The sequence below is a fragment of the Sander lucioperca genome, chromosome 1, assembly GCF_008315115.2.
Source record: "Sander lucioperca isolate FBNREF2018 chromosome 1, SLUC_FBN_1.2, whole genome shotgun sequence".
In the NCBI taxonomy this organism is placed as follows: Eukaryota; Metazoa; Chordata; class Actinopteri; order Perciformes; family Percidae; genus Sander; species Sander lucioperca.
The window spans coordinates 21,600,993-21,622,832 of record NC_050173.1 but is presented as its reverse complement, the minus strand read 5'-3'; the positions used below and the strand labels follow the sequence as shown (position 1 = coordinate 21,622,832).

Sequence of the window (21,840 nt, the reverse complement as noted above, 5' to 3'; positions counted from 1 at the left end):
GGCAACCTTTCTCCTACATCAGCATAAGATTTACAGAAATGATCTGCATAAATTAGCGGACCACTTGTAAAAGATGCAAAACAGTGAGAAATATAACAATCATGGAGACGTTTTCCCAGGTCCCATGAAATAAGAATTCACTGTTTATTTTTTCAGATAGGTGCTGCAATTAAGTACAAAGTAAAAGCATTGTAAACCTATTGTCTAAAGTACTTTTAAAACTGTGGGAGGCACTTTATATTTTGCGTCGTTGGGCAAACATTCCATAATAATCTTTCAGCATATTGTAATTTAAATGGTCTAAGAGAAAACTAGACATCTGCACCTCATTTTGGCTCTGTATTCAGGCTACAGAAAATCTAGTCGTCATAGGAGACGTTGGCCAATTACACATTATTTCAGACAGAGAAAGCATTGCCACTGGCTATTCTGCGCATGCATTGCCCATGCGACAAAGAGGCGAGAATGAGAGCTGCAAGAACAGGTCTCACTCTACTTCAAATTCTGCCGTATTTTGCATTCTACCTACTGTAGCTTTAATACCACAGGCGGGGTGTTGTGTATTGGACACATAAAAATGACACTTGGTCAGATGCGGACTATACTAAATGTTCTACTACAGGCCCAGCTAATATGCCAGCTAAACCACAAGTGACTTCATTGCTATTCATACCATGGTCTTTCCTCCCTGTCTTTCATTTCAAAGTACAACTCACAGTGATCACTGGAACACGCTAGAGGTGCCACACCTGCTCTGATTACATAAATGCTTTCTCTCATAGGATGACTCTTGATAGAAGTAGCAGGTCAAATAGCCAAGCAGGGTGTTTTTTGCAGCAATTAGACCGAGCACATTATATTCACATTATCATGCTGCCACAAGCACTTTGGGTTAAGGTGCAGCACTGAGAATCTTGAATACCCTGCAAGGCAGTATCATTCATACTGATGAATGCTGATGAGTATGGTGCAAACTCCTCAAATTTGGAGGTTACACTGAAGCTTTGCTGCAAAGGATGAGGCAGTCTGTATTTGGTAAACAATGATGCTGAGTTGTAGAGTCAGTCAAAACAGAGTAAAGCATCTCTGTGTGTTTCTTTCTGTCTGCCTGTGCTGCATAACATGACTGCCAGAGCAATTGACCAGCAGAGTTCCCAATGAAAATATAAAACCAAAACAACACCCATTCAATTACAGATCCATGGCCCTGGATGTATTATGTAAACATAACCAGCTGGATGGAGTGGTAATCAATCATGTTTGTTTGTCCACAGCATCACGAGACAGAACGCTAGGGCCAGAGCACATGGACTGCATATGCAAATTTTTTTTTAAAGATCGTTTTAAAGGCATTGTTGCATAGCTTTGATTGATGGCAGTAGGGAGCGACAATAAATACGGGGAGATAGAGAGGGAGATTACATATTCCAAATGTCCTTGGTAGGATTTGAACAAGGATTTGGTAGATGGATGGTTACATTGTACATACTTAGACCGATTAAGCCCCTTGGAAACTGGCAAACTATAGTCGCATTTTGCACAAACATATACCAAAGCATGTTTATTGTGTTGCGTTTATTTTTGACACATAAGGTGTCGTTGGCAGCATCAGAGGTGAACAGGTGTGTTTGGTGGGTGAATGACAATATAACGTAGATTAATGACTCTAGTCTGCAGCAGACCATTATATTGAAGGCCACTGCTGCCCACTGTAGGTGGGTGAGTTGTGTGGACCTTGACATGGCCAGCAGCTAAAAATAGCTAAAGAGAATAAATAGGCTGCTGCTATGGCGTGTTTCCTCCCTCTTATTGACAAAAACACACAAACACGTACAGACAAAGAGACACACACACACACACACACACACACACACACACACACACACGATCGTTTCACTATCTTTGTGGGGACCCATCATTGACATAATGCATTCCCTAGCCCCTTACCCTAACCTTAACCATCACAACTAAATGCCTAACCTTAACCCTTACCCTCACCCTAACCATAACCTAATTCTAACCCTAATCCTACAACCAAGTCTTAACCCTCAAACAGCCCTTTAACCTTGTGGGGTCCAGCATTTTAGGCCCCACAAGGCTGTGCAGACCCCACAAGTATACTGTATTCCCCGGTTTTTGGACCCCACGAATATAGTAAACAAGCACACACACACACACACACACACACACACACACACACACACACACACACACACACACACACACACACACACAGAGTAGTACATACTGTACTGAACCATGGCATACTTACAAAGTCTTCAAGCTCACAGTTGGTGGCCCAGTCATGGGCCTTCCGCAACTTTGAATTTCACAGATTAATAAATGACACCTTTGAAAATAATGTGATATCCAAGCCTTTAAAATACCATGCACTGGCAGCAGAGGAAAAGAGTGGGAGAGAACCTTGCCCACCTATGTCTTTTTTCTCTCTCTTTTTCTACAAGTATTCAAATTATTGCAGCTCCCTATTAATAGAAAGGTGTCCCACATTGATTAAATTACAGCCACATTTATTTTGTTCTCTCTCTCTCTCTCTGTTTCTTCTGCCACACACAAACCCATTTTACATGAAAGGCAACGTGGCTTGTTGGCTTAAATCTTCTCAGCCTTTTTACAGAAAAACACATTTAGTACCTTTTTTAATGCAACATAGCCCCTATTACTTTAAGTACCCAATACAATAGCATATTTTCTTTATCTATAAGCGAACACACAGATCTTTCTAATGAAGGCGTTATGGACACAGATGATGGTGTGTCTCTTTTATGTGCTGACAGCGTCAGAAGCAGAAGCTGTGGGGTGCAAGTGTGTCCATGGTGTTGTTTGGATGATGGAGTGGACACATTTTATGACAAATTGAAAAGGGGGAATACAGCAGGCAGTGACGGCTCGGGGATTAGGCAGCCGCTGTAGTCTGTCAACCCTTTTTTGGACTGTGATTGATGGGAACATGCTTCTAAAGAGAGGAGCTAGAGGTGGCTGTTAGGTTACCTCCTCACCTTTGATTTCTTCTTTACTTTTCTCTGTCTTCACATTCAGAATGTACCATATACTGTAAAACTCCTGCACAGCATTCAGTTTCCATTATCATGTCACATTATCGTTGCCAGGGGTGTATAATATATTCTGATAAATACAGACAGCAAAGGTTAATTGACCAAACAGCTGATTCAATCACTGGCAGCCACACTGGCCCGTAAATTTATCTGGCTCCATGGCCCAAAGTGTTCCCTTAGCATGATGCTACAATTTTGGTTGCTATGGCAGCAACCCACACAGGCACACATGCCCACATTGTACACAGGAATTAAAAAAAGAAAAAAAATTACACAACGTCATCTCTATGAACACCCTCTAGAAAAAATAAAACATTTTGTAGTCTTTTGTAACCTGCAGTACATCAACACATTTCTATATAGAAAGTTAGTAATTACAGACATAAAGCCGCTGACTAGAGTTATTCCGCCCACTCGGTGGCTTCAACTCCCCAGAGAACCCGTGCATGCAGGTGGTGTTAGTATACAGTAGAGCTGGAAGCATCTATTGTACAAATTTGATATTACTCCACACAACGTATTTGCCGTGGTGCACAATCCTGCTCTGCTGATTATTTTCTACCAACATCACTGCTACCTCACACATCATGACTCATAGGATGACTGACTGGCTGCCAGTTTGATTATGATCAATAACAGGAGGACACAGTCAATTGCTTTTCATCATTTCCCTGTACCCGAAGTAATTAACAACTTTGTCATCAGCGGTTTTGTTGTCATCAAGAAAATAACATCTGTCAATTAGGGGTTTACTGCTTCACTGCTCCTGAGCACTGTCAAATAAATGTTATCCTTATGGGGGAAAAAACGGCAAACTTTATCTGGTAAACATTGTGTTTAAAAAAACTTTCTTTTTTTGCTTCTTAGATGCATATTTTCACACAACTCCTAGCTTATCCCTCTTGCTCTATTCAAATCAAATTTGCATGCAGCCTATATGTGCCGAAGTCCCCTTTCAAATAATTCATCAGGTCCATATGTGATTGCTATAAATATGGTGTGGGATTCTGCAGATCCCCAATCTCATATCTGCAGATCCCCAAGTGACATCTGGACAGTGCTAAAAGCCTTTGACCTTCAAACAACAGCCCACACAGTTCAGACATGGTAGCCTATACGTGCACACAAAGGCTGCGGTTAGTCAATGTGGCGTTATTGACCTCTTGTCACTGGAAGGAAGGAACACGGCAAGGAAATCAATTACACATATGCATTGCATAATCAAATTTCTTTTGAAAAATGCTTGGCTAAGGGGAAATGTTCAACTGACACATAAGCTTTATACGAGGAAATATCATTGCTATATTGAACTTATATGAGGGGTAGAGAGAGAGGGAGGAGAGAACACTCCAGCAGGTAAGGATCTGAGGTATATTAAGGGAGTCATCATTTAATATTTCTATTTATTCATTTAAAACCAGGGAGTGGGGAAATCATTATATACTGGTAGCTAATAGATAAGATGGGGTTTGGGGCAATAAGGTGCATCTGCCTAAGTTTATCGCTGGCTTAGTGCCTGGTCAAGAAAAAGGGTGTTGTGGGTTCCAATGGAGCATCTGAAATAACTGGTTAGTTGTAACCTTTGAGGTTTTAGCTGTTGTACTTTTACAGTAATGGGTGGCAACACTGCGAGTGTGTGTGAGAGTTATGGGGTGAAGGAAGCAATTATGTGTTCTGAAGTTAAATAATATTTTCTATCAGTCTTTAGGGACAATTCTTTGCATCGCTGCCTTAAGGCATGGGCTTTTACTTATTGTTAACTTATTGTTAACTTATTGTTATTTATTACTTATTGTGCATTTACAGTCAGAGGCCGCATTACGTTTCATGGTCATTTCACTAAAAGTCGCCTGTGGCAAAGTGTGCACCTACCGTAATATCATCTGCCACCAACACTTCAAAAGCAGCATAAAAGGTTATGGCACGTGTGTGTGGTTTAGTTTCAGTGTGTGCAAGAGCGGTTGTTTGTACTAGAGCCTAATGTTATGAAATCTCATAATCAACTCTCTTTGCGTCCATATACTTCACCCTGCTCCTACAACCAGAGTTCCAAGTCACACATCTCGATATAAAACGAGTTGGTTTCATCTAGTTGTGTAACGGAATATGATCTGCTACCCAGCTGCATTAAGGTTTTCACCATATGGCGCAGCCCGCGTGCACCCGTCTGCTCCTCCTCGTGTACTGTAGTATACAGCGGGACACTCCGCAGTTCGCTTATCCCGTTCCTTCCCGTTGCCTTTTACGCGCACGACGTCTGCAGTACACAGTGATTCAGTGAGCCAGTCTTCTCTGCACTGTGTGCGCAAGCTTTTGGTTGAAGGCAGGACTCTTCCCACAGTGTTCTCATGGCGAAACAGCGCTGGTTCTGTTCGGGTGATCATTTCTAGAGGAAGATAATCACGCTTTTCCCCCTCTCTTCTCGAGTCATTTTAAACAAAATGTGGGACGCGCGTTCTCCGCGCGGCGTCCGCGGAGTGCTCTCTTCAGTCGTTGCCGCTTGACTAAAGGGGGATCCCGGCACCCTTTTCATCCTCTACTCCCACAAGAGGAGTTTGCATGCAAAAGGTGGTTTATCTCGGCAAGGTGAGAGAGACTATTTTTCTTTGACATTTTTCTTTATTTGGATACTTTGAAAACAGTCGAAAAAACGTTGCGAGTGCAAATTGTTTAGACTTAAATAGAAGGTGTTGGATTATAAAAAAAACCTTACTGGACATATACGTTTTAGCGTAACAGGTATGCAATGCTTCTGAATTTATAGGACTGCAGAACAAGTCAAGACACATACATTACTAATGTGTTGCCGCTTTACATCCCTCCCTATACTCATTTTATCCAATTTGCATAGTCAAATTGTCCGTTTTGGCCATTGTTTGGTACAAATAATCAAGTGTCAAATGTCACTAAAAGCTGTTGCATTCAAGAACATCCGCTTATCTGAATTCTGTAGGATGGTAAGCCCTGTTCCTTATTAAAATGGTAACCTGCTTCAATACATGTAAATAAATATTGTTATGACCTAAAGTGGCAAGGGAAAATATATTTACAAATGAATAAATAAGACTGCAGAAATTGCTGTCACACACGCCTCCTTGATTCAAATAGTAAGAACACATACATTCATTTCAAGGTTTCTTTCTGTTAATTTGCTTCCTGACCTACCACTGAGTCTCATTTTTGACCGATGAGGCTGCATATAGAAAGTAATGCTCCAGCAGGAGTTCATTGCCTCACTACAGCCATAACAATGCTGGAGTGGAGTACAAAGCAAAGCAGCCATATAGGCTGTTAAAAGAAAATCATTGATTCTGCCTAACGCCTTCTTTGAAATGTAATGTAAGGGATCAATAACCATGTGCAGCTGTTACTATTTCTGTCAATTTAAAGTAACAGGTGACTGTGTCCTACTGCTGAATAAAAAGAGCTTATCAAAGCATAATAAAAAAGATGTTACATTTTGCAAAATAACAATTTGATCAATTTGTGTCATCAGTCTTTAAGTCATCTCACAAACTGTCTCTTTTGTTTTCTCAGCCATGGAGGGAGTTGCCTAAAGAGGATCCAACATAGTTCAAAATTTGTCGACCTTTTTTTATATTTTCCTTTTTGTGTGTCATCGTAACATCTTCCCCAATAAGTCTCCTTTTCCATCACCATGGCTGAGAAGCTTGGACCAGCAGGGCTCAAGCCCACCAACATCCGAACCGCTCCCTCCCTGCCCCCCGAGCCCATCGACATCATCCGCACCAAAGCCCGCACCCGTAGAGTCCGCCTTAACGTCGGAGGTCTGAACCACGAGGTCCTGTGGCGGACCCTGGACAGGCTACCTAGGACCCGGCTCGGCAAGCTTCGAGACTACAACACCCATGAGTCCCTGATGGAAGTCTGCGACGATTACAGCCTGAACGAAAACGAATACTTCTTTGACCGGCACCCGGGGGCTTTCACCTCCATTCTGAACTTTTACCGCACAGGCAAATTACACATGATGGAGGAGATGTGTGCCCTTTCATTTGGCCAGGAGTTAGACTACTGGGGGATTGACGAGATCTACCTGGAGTCCTGCTGCCAGGCCCGTTACCACCAGAAAAAAGAGCAGATGAATGAGGAGCTGCGGCGGGAGGCAGAGACAATGAGGGATAGGGAGGGAGAGGGAGAGTTTGATAACACCTGCTGCTCAGACAAGAGGAAGAAGCTGTGGGATCTCCTGGAGAAACCCAGCTCCTCGGTGGCTGCCAAGGTAGGGAACCGAAACTGGAAGTGTGATCACACCGCCCCCATCTCACATTTCCTGAACACATTCAAAGCCGAACACTCTGCCTGGATCATAACACATTACAAGCACACTCATTAAAAGCCTACTCCCACCTGTAAAAAAATAATAATCATGAGTTCATCAATTTTAATCTTAAACAGGCGTGCACTGTACTCTCATCAGGTGTCTTCTTGTGCCATCTGTCTGCTTTACATCTTCGCAAGTAGCAACAGTTGATAGGATGGATTAAATATAGAGGAAGCTGCAGTCTTTGGGTAACAATTTGTGTGGATGTAATGGAAGAACGGAAGCAGAAGAGATGAGGAGATGAATTAGGTGTATGATGTGTAAGCAAACATCATGGTGTAAAGTAAAATGTATAGTTCTGGCAGTGACACAGTAGTGGAATCACTGCATGAGCTTGACTTAGGCTCTGTTTGCTTTGACAAATTAATTGGTAGGTGCGTAAGCTTCTAGTGTTGCTTTCTTTGCAGAGATAAAGTTTGTCTGTGTAGACCAGATCTGTCAATGTCAGTCAGTGTCTGATTGGATGAGTCAGTGAAAGGACAGGATGATGTCCAAAGTTTGTCGCAGGTGTATCAGTGAATACTGTTAATTCTGAAGTCGTTTACTATGTTTACTTTGAGCCAATTTATGCGGCTTGTCATCAATGCTTCTCCCTTCCCACGTACCACGTGTTTAGAAAACTGCTGCATCAGTCACGTGCAGTTATCATTCGTACATGATAAATCTCACAGAAATCAAATGACTGTGTAGCAATAATGTCCAGGCTGATGATGACATCTCTTTCAACTCCTCATCCACCTCCCCTTCATCCCAACCCCCATTCTGACTCGGTCCTCAATTAGGTAGGTAAACCTTAATGAAATCCAATCACTGGTAATTTACCTTCGCTCTCCAGTATCCTGATCTCATCATCGTGGAAGTGCAGGGCAGGGATGACCGGGTCTATTTTCCATGTCAGAGGATCATAAACACAGTGTGTGTGTGTGTGTGTGTGTGTGTGTGTGTGTGTGTGTGTGTGTGTGTGTGTGTGTGTGTGTGTGTGTGTGTGTGTGTGTGTGACCAAGGCAACATTATCCCCAATGTGGGGGAAATACAGCTCCTGATGTGCTGTACATGTGGTGGATTGTTGAGGCATTTTGGAAATACTGCTAGATTAAATTTCATCCCCTGGTGCCTTGTGCTAAATGTATAGTGCAGTATTCCACTTTAAGAAATAACATAAATATGGCACTGAATACATAAATATTAAATCCTTAATAGGGCTGCTATACATGTTTTCTCTTCCTTCCTGTATTATTCCAGCATAGCTTTGCTTGTTTACCCTGAATCATCTAGTGATTTGTGATTGACAAGGAATCCTGCCTCAGCTTAATAATTGTATTCAGCCTTCAGCTGTACTGTATATCACAAGAATCAATTATAAGGAGGCTGCCGATATCTAAGGCAAACTCATGTGATAGCAGTGGGGTAATTTGATACGCTGTGTGATATCTAAAGTGATTTACCTCCTCAATACAATCTCCCATTATCCAGACACATCTCAGTATTGCTGACCTGTTCACTATCGTGTCGGGGAAGCCTCTGAAATCTTAAAGGGAAATCCCACCTTAATTCAAATTGACATTCCGCTGAGTGCCCTACGAGGAGAACTTGAACATTACTCTAATGGCTTAGCCTTGCGATCGCACTAAGGTTATCTACAGCTGAAAGAACATTTAGTAATAGACTGCCGGGGCCGCTCAACTCGTCAGATGGCAGCTTCCCGAGGTCAGGGAAGCCTTTTATGGGGCACACACCATGCAGTGAGAACCATTGAAAGCCCTTGACCAAGGAAGTACCATTACTAGGCTGGTACACAGTTGTGTGCTTTTATACAAAGCAAATGCATTCACAGAGTCTTCTGGCGTACACATATTCTCTCTCCCTCTCTTTTTCTCTCACTCCATTTCTCCTACACTGCCTTAATCAGATATTAGAGCACATTGTGCTGCTCTATAGCACCTATGGCCCTCTCTGCCCTTAAATAAAGGTTAAGCATGAGTGGACTGACCTTTTCAGCATGGTCAATCAAGTAAGGATTACATTCATCAGCAATAACAGCAGTGCACACTTTGGGAGTATGGGCAGGTCCTCCCAGAATGGAAAAGATTAAAGCTAAGTGGACGATGCACCAAGAAAAACTGGTTGAAGAGAAGGGAGCAGAGAGGTGAGAGTTGAGAGAGAAAGCCACAAGTGAAGGAAGAGAGGTGGTGGCAGAAAGGATTGTGGTAGAGGAAAGCCCTGAGAGAGAGAGAGAGAGAGAGAGAGAGAGAGAGAGAGAGAGAGAGAGAGAAAGATGCAGTCATTTACAGATACGCCTCAGGATGCTGAGCTGGATCTTTGCAAACCTTTCCCAATGAATAATGAATGCAATGGTCAAAACAAAAAGGACACTGGCTGATGCAGTTGCTTCTCTGTGTAACTGCGTGACTTTTGGTTGAGTGCCCCCGCTGTGTAAGGAGGAGGGGGGAATTAGTTTGTGTCCGGTTCTGGTAACTAGTGCTTGGCCTTGGCTTGGTCACAGATGAGCATCCAGACTCCTGTATGTGTACTCCTGCAGGAACTTTTACCCTTATTAAAAAAAACTAATAAACAAAACAGTCTTTCTTAAGTGCTACATCTCTGCTCTGTTATGTATCTCCACAGCTTATAGCCATTGGTAAAATACTGCCATGTGCTATTAAATTATGGGTGGCACTCTCAACATCAAATGGATGTTGCCATTGTTTCCTTACTGTGGGCAATAATTTCTATTAATCCAGTAGAACGTGTCATCCTTGATATTGAGCCAGAAGGATTTGTGCTGCCCTGACCCTCTTTTGTTTACAGTGAGTCACGGGTGTAGTTGTACAGCACTACACTTAGCACAAGCTCATAAAAGGAAGCCATATCTAAATTGCTGGACTGCTTTTTTTTTTCTATTTCCCTGCATAAATGTATTACCATCATTCCTGGAGAGACAGATCTCAGTGCATATAACTTGTATGTAAAGGTAGTTTGTAACCTAGACACTGGAAGTGTCTTTTGTCAGTGTGAACTGTAATAAGATGCATTTATTTCTGTCTTCAGATAAACACAGCAATATGAAGAAAGCATGTCATTTATATCAGGACCTCACCAACCGTTTACCACACAATAAGTGATTTAGCGGGAGCTTCAACATTAACATATGAGTCAGGCTGTGTTCCTGGCATTATGAATGAATGCTATTAGGTGCTACATTGATGCCTACAGTGCTAAGTTGTAATAGCATAATTTGCAAGGGCAGCATGTTTTTATTTTGATTTGTGTTCATGCAAAGCTTCTAGATAATAAATGATCCCCCGTTTAGGTTTTCTTCACTTAAGAGTCCATCCAGTCTGGGTAGTGTGAGAAAATAATGGCCGAGGATTCAGAGCATTTTAAAGAGATCAATGTTTCTACTTGCCAGACATTTCAAGTTGGGTTTTCTATCTCCTCCCTCCTCCCTACACCAGCCATGTTCAGCCTTTTGCTTGCTCTTAATGTGGATGTGTACCATTACTCTCCCCTTTATCTAATAATCTAGTCTAGCTAGTGGGAATGCTGAGCAATGGGCCTGCATGCTGTTTGGTCCTCCCACGCTTGAAAACAGCCAAAGTCAGATACCGCAGACACTGTTGATGATGATGATGATCACACAATGTGAGGGAGCTGTAGCATAATACTGTAACCGCCACCTCAAATGGCAATCCTTGTCAATTTTGTCACATTCATCTCTGTAAATGCAGTGCAGCTGCAAAATGCACAATGTTGTTTTGTTGATTAATTTATAGAATCAGCACAAATGAAAATATTAATGCATATAGTTTTAAGTGTGACAGGAGCAAATTCAATGAACCCACTGTAACTTAACTCACTGCAGACAGCCTCTAACTCTCCATCCTCCCAGGCTTTTATAGCACTGATGTAGTTCCTGCTAATGGGAGAGTCAAAAGGAAGGGAGGCAGGGATAGGAAAAGTAAAGAAGAGGCCTTCAGTCAGCATTAAGTCACATGTTCTGTACAGTATGTGCCCCCAAGTCAAATTCAAGCAGCATGTCCTCTACCTTGCGTTTCATTATCATCTTTCATCTCTGCATGGATTGTGGTCAGTCTTCAGAAGGGTAAATCAATAGGGATTGGCATTTTATGGAAGAAATGCTCTCAGTTTGTTACTTTTTTGCTTATTTTGTAAAAAGCCTGCCCACTGGATGCTGACATTGACTGTTGAAATCAGATTTTGGTGTTTGTGGGTCATAAGCCTGTCTCAGTGTTTTTAAGTCAAGTTGATGGCTCTATGCAAGAGGCAGAGCAGCTGATAATAACTCTAACCTGAAGCAGTTATTATTGAACTTCTGAATCTTATTTGGCCCTTAGCAAGTTATCAGGATGCATTGCAGGAGATGAGTTTGTCATTTATAGAGTACACCTTCTTCCCTCCTGCAGCCTCCTAGTTACATAAGCCTTCCACTGGGCTTCTAATCAGTACAGCCTAGCATTTAGGCACCAGCACCTAAATCCTCTTTACCCTGCAATCATAATCAGATAAGAGAGGACCTCCTAGATTATAGGTGGCATCAGTTCTTATAGTCCCTGCATGGGCAGAGGCAGCAGCATTTATCATCTGGATGTCACTTTAACCCAGTCCTGTTCACCGCTGTCTTTCCTTACTCTCTAGACATCACCTGCCACATTAGGATTATCTTAAATTAAAATCAGTTCTGTACAGGTTCATATAAGAAATGGTTATTTATACAATATTGGGGTTGAAAGGATAGTGAAAGCCTTTTAAATACACTCTGGTGTCAGTTTCATACCTTGTATACTCAAGCTGTTTCATTTGTTTAAAGCATTTCTAAGCGATCCTTCTGTTGTTTTCGTGAAAAGGGGCTGATTTGTTGTATACACAGTGAATACTCACTAGTTTGTTCGGCTAATTACTCACTCTAAACATGAATTTCCTCATATGGACAACAAACTGCGAGTGCTGTAAGCAGTGCAAAGAGCACTTTCCACTCTCCGCAGCTTAGTCAATACTGTTTGAATTCATAGTTATGTTACTAAGCAGCAAATGTACTACTATATACCATCTATACTTTCATAACAATAGCGTTGTGTAGCGTTTACCGGGTTTGTGTTATCTGTTGACTGTGATGTACTCAAATCACTTTAAAATCTATTGAATGATGTCTTGTAGCTCAGTTTTACACTCGTGCTGTGGGTGCATTTGATTTCTGATAGTGTTGATGGACCACTGTATGTATAAAAATAAAAATGTTTGTGGCAAAGAATACACAAGGGAACATTAAATTAGCAGTTCTTATCATAAAAGCAATTTTTGAATTTGAAATGGTCTGAAAAAGCTTGTGTCATATTATGGTTTTACATAGGTTTCCCAAGGTTATGATTAAATGAAGAGGAGGATAGGACACTGCAGCCCTGCAGCCCTTTATTGATCTAACTAAAGCGTTGTATCTGTGACTTTCACCTGCAGGGTTCAAAGGGAAAATTTTAAGTGAGGCAAAGGAAGTTGTTGAAGACGAACCAGATAAAGCTATCGATACTGCTGCTGACCCTTAAAATTGATCTGTTAAAACCATGCTGTTGTACATTTTTAATAATTCCACAAATGCTTATTGATTAATGTGTTCAGTACACATCCATTCTCTCTTTTTGCTTTGCTTTGCAAAAATAACCAGCAGCTGCTTTCTTCCATTTTCATGATTACCAGTGGGAACTTGCATGAAGTGGAATTACAGTCTGGATGCAGCTAGTGGCAATGGTGTCCCAACAGAGCCTGTCTTAAGGCTTATTGCACTTGACTATGCATGTATGATTCATGAATGAAGACATCATGAAGTGAAATCCATGAGCCATGACTAATAAACACTATATTATTTGCACCCTTTCAGGAACAGAGAAGGGAGAGAACAACGGGTAAAACTGGATTCAGTTTAACTTACAAACTCACTATAGCCCAAGTCTAGAATAAACAACATGGCCAATACAAGCCAAGGATAATGAGTGGCCAGATGGTGTGAGAAGCCTGAATGCTGAAACCTCATGAGTAATTCTACTGTCATCCTCAGAATACACCCTCACATTTCCTAAGATTCTTAAGAAATCTGTGATGATTATGGCTGCAACTAAGGATTATTTTCCTAATCAGTTAATCTGTCAATTGTTTTTCAAGTGATAATTTAGTGTATAACATGTTAATTTCCCAGTGCCCAAGGTGAGATCTTGAAATTGGAGTTGTGTTTGTGTCTACCTGATGAATGTCAAATATTCACTCTCCCTTCAGCTCTGTTTTGGTCTCCACCAACTCCCAAATGGAAATATCTGGCTCTTTAGCTACTAAATGCTCCACTATGTTAACCAGCTAGTCGTTAACTTTAGCTGTCTGCTGTTTGGTGCTGAGCAGGTAGTCTACAATAAAAACAATTTTAATTGAAAACAACTCTATATGAGCTGTTAGAGAGAACCAAAACTGTAAAGTTGCAGGCTGGAAAACAAAAAGCAATGATTAAAAATACGCTTAAAGCTCAATAGAGCTAATGGGAACTGCAGTCGGGAGTTTATTCTCTGTGGGTTCATTATTACATTACATCACTAAAAGAAAAATATTGATTATGGCCTCTTTAAGTAAGCATTAATCGTGTTCCTACCATTTCTTGTTACACACTTTTCTATGAGCACACATCAAGCCTGCAAAATATCCAGGAGATGTAAATTGGCGAAAAGCCCCAGGCTTGAGCACAGTCAAAGCGAGACATAAATCCCACTGAAGGCTGGGAGTGGCGGTGGACCAGCAGCGAGCAGCACTGGCTGGCACTGCCAGCTTGAGTGACACTCTGGGTAAGAGGCTAATGTGTTCCTTCCTCCTCCTGCCGTCCTCATCTCCTCCCTGCCCTCGTGCTCATTACCTCAAACACTGCCTCATGAGGTTAACTCACCATGTCTTTTGCTCTTTTCCTTGTTCCAGAAGGCATTGGAAATAGGGAGAGATGGAGAGAGGACAGGTTTCTATTCGTGCTTCAGTGAACCCCCTTTTGCACTCTTAGACACACACATGTAGCCTACTCACAATCAGTCTTCCACACCTCTGCACATACATACAATAGTAGACATATTGTGCCCTCCTAATAGCACACAAACGGGCATGCCCTTATGCGCGCATACACACACACACACACACACACACACACACACACACACATACACACACTCTCACACACACACACACACACACACACACACGCACACACACTCACTCTCTCTCACACACACACACACACACACACACACACACACACCTCTTTATCGGAGAGCCTTTGAATACTGCTGAGCCAGCTTTCTGTGGTGGGTGACACAACATAGTGAGTGCCACACTGATGTCTGCCTCACTCTCCCCATGCCATCTCTCTTTCAATATCCTTCACTTCCTCTCCTCTCCCTGTGTACTACCCCATCTGCTTTCATAGCCTCTCTTTACATTTGCTTTTTTAATGTATATCACCCCACAATCCTCTATTTCCTCCTATAACTCCGACCTCCTACGCCCTTTCATCTCTCTGCTCTGTTTTCACGGCCCCTCCACATTTCTGTCTTTATTTACTCGCATGGGGAAAGCTGAATTGTGATCCAGCCCGCCATTCCATCATGGAAGCGGTGATATGAGACTGCATTGGTATTCATTGTGCTGTTTTTACATTTGGCTCTTTATCAATCATGTTTATGATTCAGTGCCACGGGTCAGAAGAATGCTTCCTCAGGGGTCTCCACTTCCTGCAGCACAGAGGTCTCATCTGCTTCTTGATATAAAATCTGAGTGGCTTTACATGCAATAAATATACAAACAATACAGACACCTTGAAAACTGAGTGGTGGAGAATCAAAAACCAAGTGATACATATTGATTGTCCTCGCTAATAAAAGGGATATCCTATAGAGTCCTGGCAGTCTCCACTGACCAAGAAAACCCCTCCGAGGAGCTCTGGAAAGGAAAAAAAGCAATGTGTAATCAACTTCATTTTACTTGTTTCCTCGGAAATGCTGTGTTTGCGTAGTTCCCATGGTGACCGTGGTGTGCCATGGTGACTTATCAACACCCAGGGAGCAATTCATCTCTATACAGGCTGTGTGAGAGGCAGAGCAGCTGGTACCTCAGCCCCCACAACTAATGCAAATGTAAGGGATGCTGTACAGTGTCAGCACAGTTCAGGTCTCACTGACTTAAACTTGCCCTCATGCTTTGCTTTGGCACTGTGATGATTTTCTCTGGGATGAAGTGTATTTGGTAATTTTCTGTTTGTGTCATTTCTACCAAATGCTTTAATAGCTCTCACTGACTCTGAAATTACCTGCTATTGTGTGGCGGAGATGAATTCACACACTCACATTTACAGCAGTAGCTGCTGTGGTATGATGAGTGTAAAATACCTTTCATTCATTCAATTGCGCCAAGACGGAAGAGTCTGTCCTCCAAGTTCAAGTGGGGGTAGTGTTTTTATGTGAAAGAAAGAAGAAGCCTTCTTGTGGCCCGGCTCTCCAGGGCGATCACAGGGTCTCCAGAGCTTCAGCAGCAGAACAGGGACTTGATTTAGTAGGATATGAAAAGTTAATTTAAAACCTCTGTTATACGAAGGAGACTCTCAGGAAGTGTAAGAGAAAAGAGACAGATAACGCAGATTAGTGGGAGGTTGAGAAGGGTTAAAGCCACTTGTTAGCCATTGCCTCATGGATACTGGGTGACGAAGCAGAACCTATTGTGATTTGGAACGAATTTCCTCACATTTCCCACATTCCTCTCTCACCACCTCCTCCTCCTCCCTAGTCTTTAGCGTTTCCTATCTTTTCTTATTATAGCTCCTCTGTTGGACCGACACCATTCTCACACACCGTCTTCCCCTCTTTCTCGCTTCGCTTTTCTCATGTCATTGTGCTGTTGGCATCACTGTGGGCTATGTTGCCAGCTGTTTGCTGTCTCCCCGCACCCCGGGAAGTGACAGAAGAAATTATTATATTTCTCCTGCTCTGTTGTGCGTGTGTGGGCCTCCCGCGTCTCTTGCTGAGCCACAGGAGTTCCTCAGTGCCACCACAGTAACTGCCTCGCTTCAAATACTTTAATTCACCTTAAATTTCAGTTCTCCTATATCTGACATTCATTATACAAAAGGTTCATCTTAAATACCATATTCTCATATTCAGTCATAAAAGTTTAAGCACAACTTCTGCCTGTGGAAGGAGATATTTCTGCTTATTTCAAGAGTTTCTTTACTTGAATTTTCTTGAGATATGTGCCAATGTCTGTTAGTCCGTCCACCACTTTGGTTCAGATGGAAAAACTTCAACAGCTACAGATATCCAAGTTGTAAGTTGTCCAAATGCCTTTCAAAGGGATAGGCATTCCCATTAGCCCCAGCTGTACTTTTACTGCAAATTAGCAAATGTTAGCATGCTAACATACTAAACTAACATGGTGAACATGTTAAACGTTATACCTGCTTAACATCATCATATTTGCATTTTCATTGTGAGCATGTTTAATTGTTCATTGTGACGTTAACATTTAGCTGTTCCAAAGTACAAACACAGTTTCTTTCACTAACTTCACTAGTATTAAAAAACAAGTTACATGTATTTTTTTTAAATTAAAAACAAATCATATGGGTTGTTTTTACATGTTTTTATTTAGAGAAAATACATTTTACCAAAGGTTTAATTAAATAACTAAATTTAGTGCATGTCCTCTAAGCAGCAGCGTCTTTACCAGTTAATGAAATCTTTCTGTAACCCAAAGGTCAAAGCTTTAATCCCCCTAACAGCTAGGGGATGACATTTTTAAATTAATAACTTTATATGTTCTATTCATCCCATTTTCCTGTGCCTTTCAGTTTTCATCCAAGCCATTCATGAAATCAGTAAATCAGTCAAACGCATCACTAAATGTGCCCTCCATTGGAGCTGTCCGTCTGTGCGTCTGGTGAGCCGAGGTGAAAAAAGGCATTGATACAGTCTTTTAGCTCACTAGTGTGATTGTAATCAGCTTACTGCCATTGAAAAGATCTAGCTGGCCCGAGGGCACACAGGGACAAAGACACACACTAAAAACATGTGACTGGTGTCAATGTCAGGAAGCCGAGGAGTGGGCCAAAGGATCAGTGTCTGACACACCTGAAAGGTCACTTTGCCTTCTGCTTTCCTCTGGTGTACAGAATGTGCAGATGTGGGACTGGTCCACTGTGTGTGTGTGTGTGTGTGTGTGTGTGTGTGTGTGTGTGTGTGTGTGTGTGTGTGTGTGTGTGTGTGTGTGTGTGTGTGTGTGTGTGTGTGTGTGTGTGTGTGTGTGTGTGTCTGTCTGTCTTCAAATTAAAAAGAAAAAGTAATTCTGGACCTTTTTTTGATGTGTTGTCAGGCATAGCACAACACACATTTTCTTTGTGGTTTTCTGGTACTGCCAGCTAAAGAAAGATCTGTCCTCCATTTTTGCAGGATCAGGGAAGATTTGGGTCTGTTGGGTGTTGACATTTGGTTGAAGCCTTGCCAATCGATAGGATGACTCTCAGATATTGATCGCAGTGTTGGAAGGCCCAACGGTCTTGTTGTATTTCAGAGTACAAGGCTGTGTAGTATGTACAGTGCAAGTGTCAACCATATAACACCATGGACCAAGCACACTGTGGTGATGATTTTTGTGTATCTAATATTTGCTGTTTCCCCCTATGCTCTAGCAGATATTGTGTATTTATGTCAGGATTCTTATATTTATTTTTCTGAACTTGGTGCTACTTTTACAGCTCTTTTCTTTATGTGATTCACCTTTGATTCTCTTTATGGCCTTCTTTGATTGTCCACATCTCTGGTGTGCTTGTTTACCTCTTCATTATTGCCCTTCATGTTACCTTAGTTTCCTCCAATCATTCACCCTTGCTCCCAAATCACCTGTTTCCTCTTCAGTCTTCTCTCTTTCATCTTTCCAGACACTCTTTCAAGCTAAACTAACATTTATGGGATTTCTACACCTACAGTTTATGTATTTAATTTCAAATGTATGCTGGAATATAAATCAGCCAAACTCACTAGATGTCCGTTCTGCCTTGCATCTGCACATACCAGTGCAGACCGCTGCTTCTGGCACTGACCCAACTAAAGATTTTTAAAGTATACTTGTTTTACAATAAATCCCCCGTTAAGTAGCATGACAGTATCTAAAGGCCACCTAGCATTCTTAAGCATCCCTAGTTTTCACCTCCTGTTCCAAGGTATTGAATAAGGTGCCTGAAAGTGAATAACAATACTAATGTTGATGGATGACTGTTGATACAAAGCAAAGTAGCACCGGCTGTTGTCACGTTTCCAGTATTGCTATTCTCGCCTTTTTGAGTGGTTGCTTTCACCCACTGTACAGTAAGTAGTCTCGCTCTATTTGGATCACACTAATACCGCCTTAAAACTGCATTAATGTTGCCATAAAAGTCATCTTACGCCACAGATAAAGCTTAGCATTAAAAATGCTTAACACTTTAAGGCAGATGTAAAGGATAGCTCACTTCTAAAAATACAAACAAGGCAGCCGGTGCCACCACATTACACATTTAGTGAGAGTAAACAGCAGTGTGCAATCACGCAGAAAATAAAACCTGAAAAATCTAGATTTTCACTGTTTATAACCAGAGAAGATAGATTTATCTGGAAATACAGGGAGAGATTAGGAGTTCTCATTTAAACATATAGCTGCATTGTGAATGGGTAAAGGCTAATGCGGATTATATTGTGAAGCATTAAATCGGGTAAGGCAGTGAGTCATCCACCCTTAGATGCATGATTCATCTCCTCTGTTATTACCTCAATATGTATTTATTCCCTTTCTTCACATGTCACAGCTCACAAAACCCTGTTCTTTAATTTTAGGTTAAATGTGGAATTTTATAAAGTGACGCACTACCAGGGGAAACTTTTGGTGGTGTGTGCCTGTGTATGTATGGGTATGTGTGTCTCAGAAGGCATATTGAATTTTAAAGTAGTCTCGAGCACACAAGAGTACATACACAGATCCATGTATATTATGCACAGACTGAGGAATATTCAACCAAGACAGATGAAAGACCAAAAATGATAACGATGGTGTCAGTTTAATTTCCATTCCTTAGGCAGCAACTGCGTACACTTGAAAGATCACTTTCTCCCACAGGCAGCTGAATAAGTACAGGGATGTATTCATCAAAAGATTAATATTTATCTGTATTTTCGTTTGACATGTCAATTTAGTTAACTTTTATTTATTTTTTATTTTGTGTCTAGTTCCTCCACTTGAGATTCACTTTGCTCCTATATCTGAGTTTACCACCAGATTTACAGGTTTATCCAGCTGATGAATCCCATCAGAGTTGGAGGAATGTGCCTGGAGAAACAGCACACACTTTGGCAGCGGAAAGTTGTGACAGAGGAATGCTGTTTATGTTTAATAGTTTAAAAGTTTCATAAATATTAATTTAAAAATGTTTACCATTTCGCCGTGTTTAAGTGGGGCGCCGATTTAATCATGGCAGTGTAATTTGTCTTGCTGAACACAAGAAAATTCCTAATAATTTCCTAATTGAAAGCCGGAGTCTTCTTGCAAGGATTAACTCTGGTGCCGAGAGGTATAAATCCAGCCTCCTGTCTATCTGATTGAGGCAGACACCCCCCCCCAACCTGATGTGCTGCCACCCTAATCCCCTCTGACGACACTACAGACTCTGAGGACAGAAATTGTCAGCTGCGACATCCCGTCTGCTTGTCAACGCAACAATCACGCGCTCATGACGATGGTGAATCAATTAGCATTGCTGCATATATCAGATTAAAGCTAAACAGGGCCAAAGGCGGGCTCATTAAAACAGTCTGTTTAGTTTGTCTAATAGAAGGCCAAGCAGAGGCTTAGAGGTATTGAGGGACATTGTGGATGCCTGGGGTTCACTGCCTAATCTGGAGCTATTGGCTTCTCTGTCTCCAGGCTGAACAAAAATCAGAACAAGTTTTTTTTTGTTTTTTTTTTAATGGATGTTGCCTTACCTTAAAACTGCTCTAATCAACATATTTGCATTAACAATGGGTCAGATGACTATGTGTAATGTGAAAAAATGTTGCTTGTAGTGACAAACCCAGACAATTATCACCCAACTCGGTAGTTTCGCTCAACTCTCCGGCACATTTTAACATTTTTCAGCTTATTGTTCTGATGTTACGCCCTGCAACTTTATTGTTTTGGTTAATTCTCACTGCTCTCATGAGCATTTCTACCTGCCGTAGATCATTTTGTGACTTTGCGGGAAAAATCAGACCCAGGCAAAGGCATTAATAAAAACTATACAAAAATAGCGTTTGCTGTTACAGGTCATTTATGATCATCAGATGAAGAATTACACAGTTTCAGAAACATTTAAAAGTTACAAATAGTTACTTTAAGCATGCTTACCATACCTTATTTGCCCTAACCACAATCTTTCCTTAAACTTTGTTTTTGGAGAATCGTCCAAAATCCTTTCTGGGGATATGATTGTTCAGACAACAATGACACAGACACATTTAAGGATGTATGCATATATGTACTGCATGTCCATTTGTATTTGATAATGTGTGTGTCTACTTGCATGTGTGCCGACATTTATGCCTGTTTTCCGGTAGGTAGGTAGCCTGCATACCTGCAGAAACAGACGTGTATAAAAGTCTTTTTTATTGGTCCCCACAAGGCCCTGTACTGAAAGATGCAGTGTACACAGCTTGCAGATTACATTAGTGCACGCTGCATAGATATGGGTATAGTGCGTGTGTTAGCGTTCATGACCAGGACTGCAAATGCAGCACACTGTAGCTAGCCATGTAGAACTGTGCATGGACAGCATCATGCAAAGCATGTTGCATTTCAAGTCTAGTTGAGCTAACGTTTTGCTGAGACCGTTTTTTTTTTTTTTCTATGAATTTGAATAGTATGATAATGATGATCTCCAATCTCATCAGCCGTAGATATCTGCTCTGTGCTCTGACAAAGCACTCATTCGTATCTGGTGGCACCAGCGAAGCGCTATTGTAATGGAGGAGTTAGTAAGGGAGATGCACTTTGATATGAAATATTGATGGCCAGGACATTTACTTGAATTGCAACAAAGTGCTCGCAGACAGAAACAGCGAGCTTTGGCTAAAGAAAAGAAAGAAAAAGATAGAGCAAGGACAGAGAAATACCATAGGCAGAGAGAGAGAGCGAGAGAGCGAGAGAGAGAGAGAGAGAGAGAGAAAGAGAGAGAGCGAGGTGAGGTACAGTCTATCAGAGTAACAGACTGCAGCAGTTGGACAGATAAAAGCCTATTATGAAAAAGAGAGGTAGACACAGCTTCACAGGGATGGTGCTTTGGTGGAGGTTGTGACTCCGTGACTATAACAGGGAGGTGGCTCCTATCCA

The 21,840-nt window shown here is 41.6% G+C and overlaps 1 protein-coding gene across 1 annotated transcript in view; it reads left to right on the top strand.

The window, feature by feature from the left end:
• The first annotated feature begins 5,287 nt into the window (after positions 1-5,287).
• The window catches only part of kcnb2 (potassium voltage-gated channel subfamily B member 2), a 94,689-nt gene continuing 78,136 nt past the window's right edge, over positions 5,288-21,840 (top strand). Inside the window, exons 1-2 of the mRNA XM_031282133.2 lie at positions 5,288-5,663; positions 6,615-7,320. Of these exons, the coding sequence (XP_031137993.1) occupies positions 6,736-7,320 (585 nt within the window). The 5' untranslated portion in view covers positions 5,288-5,663; positions 6,615-6,735. The remainder of the gene's footprint in view (positions 5,664-6,614; positions 7,321-21,840) is intronic.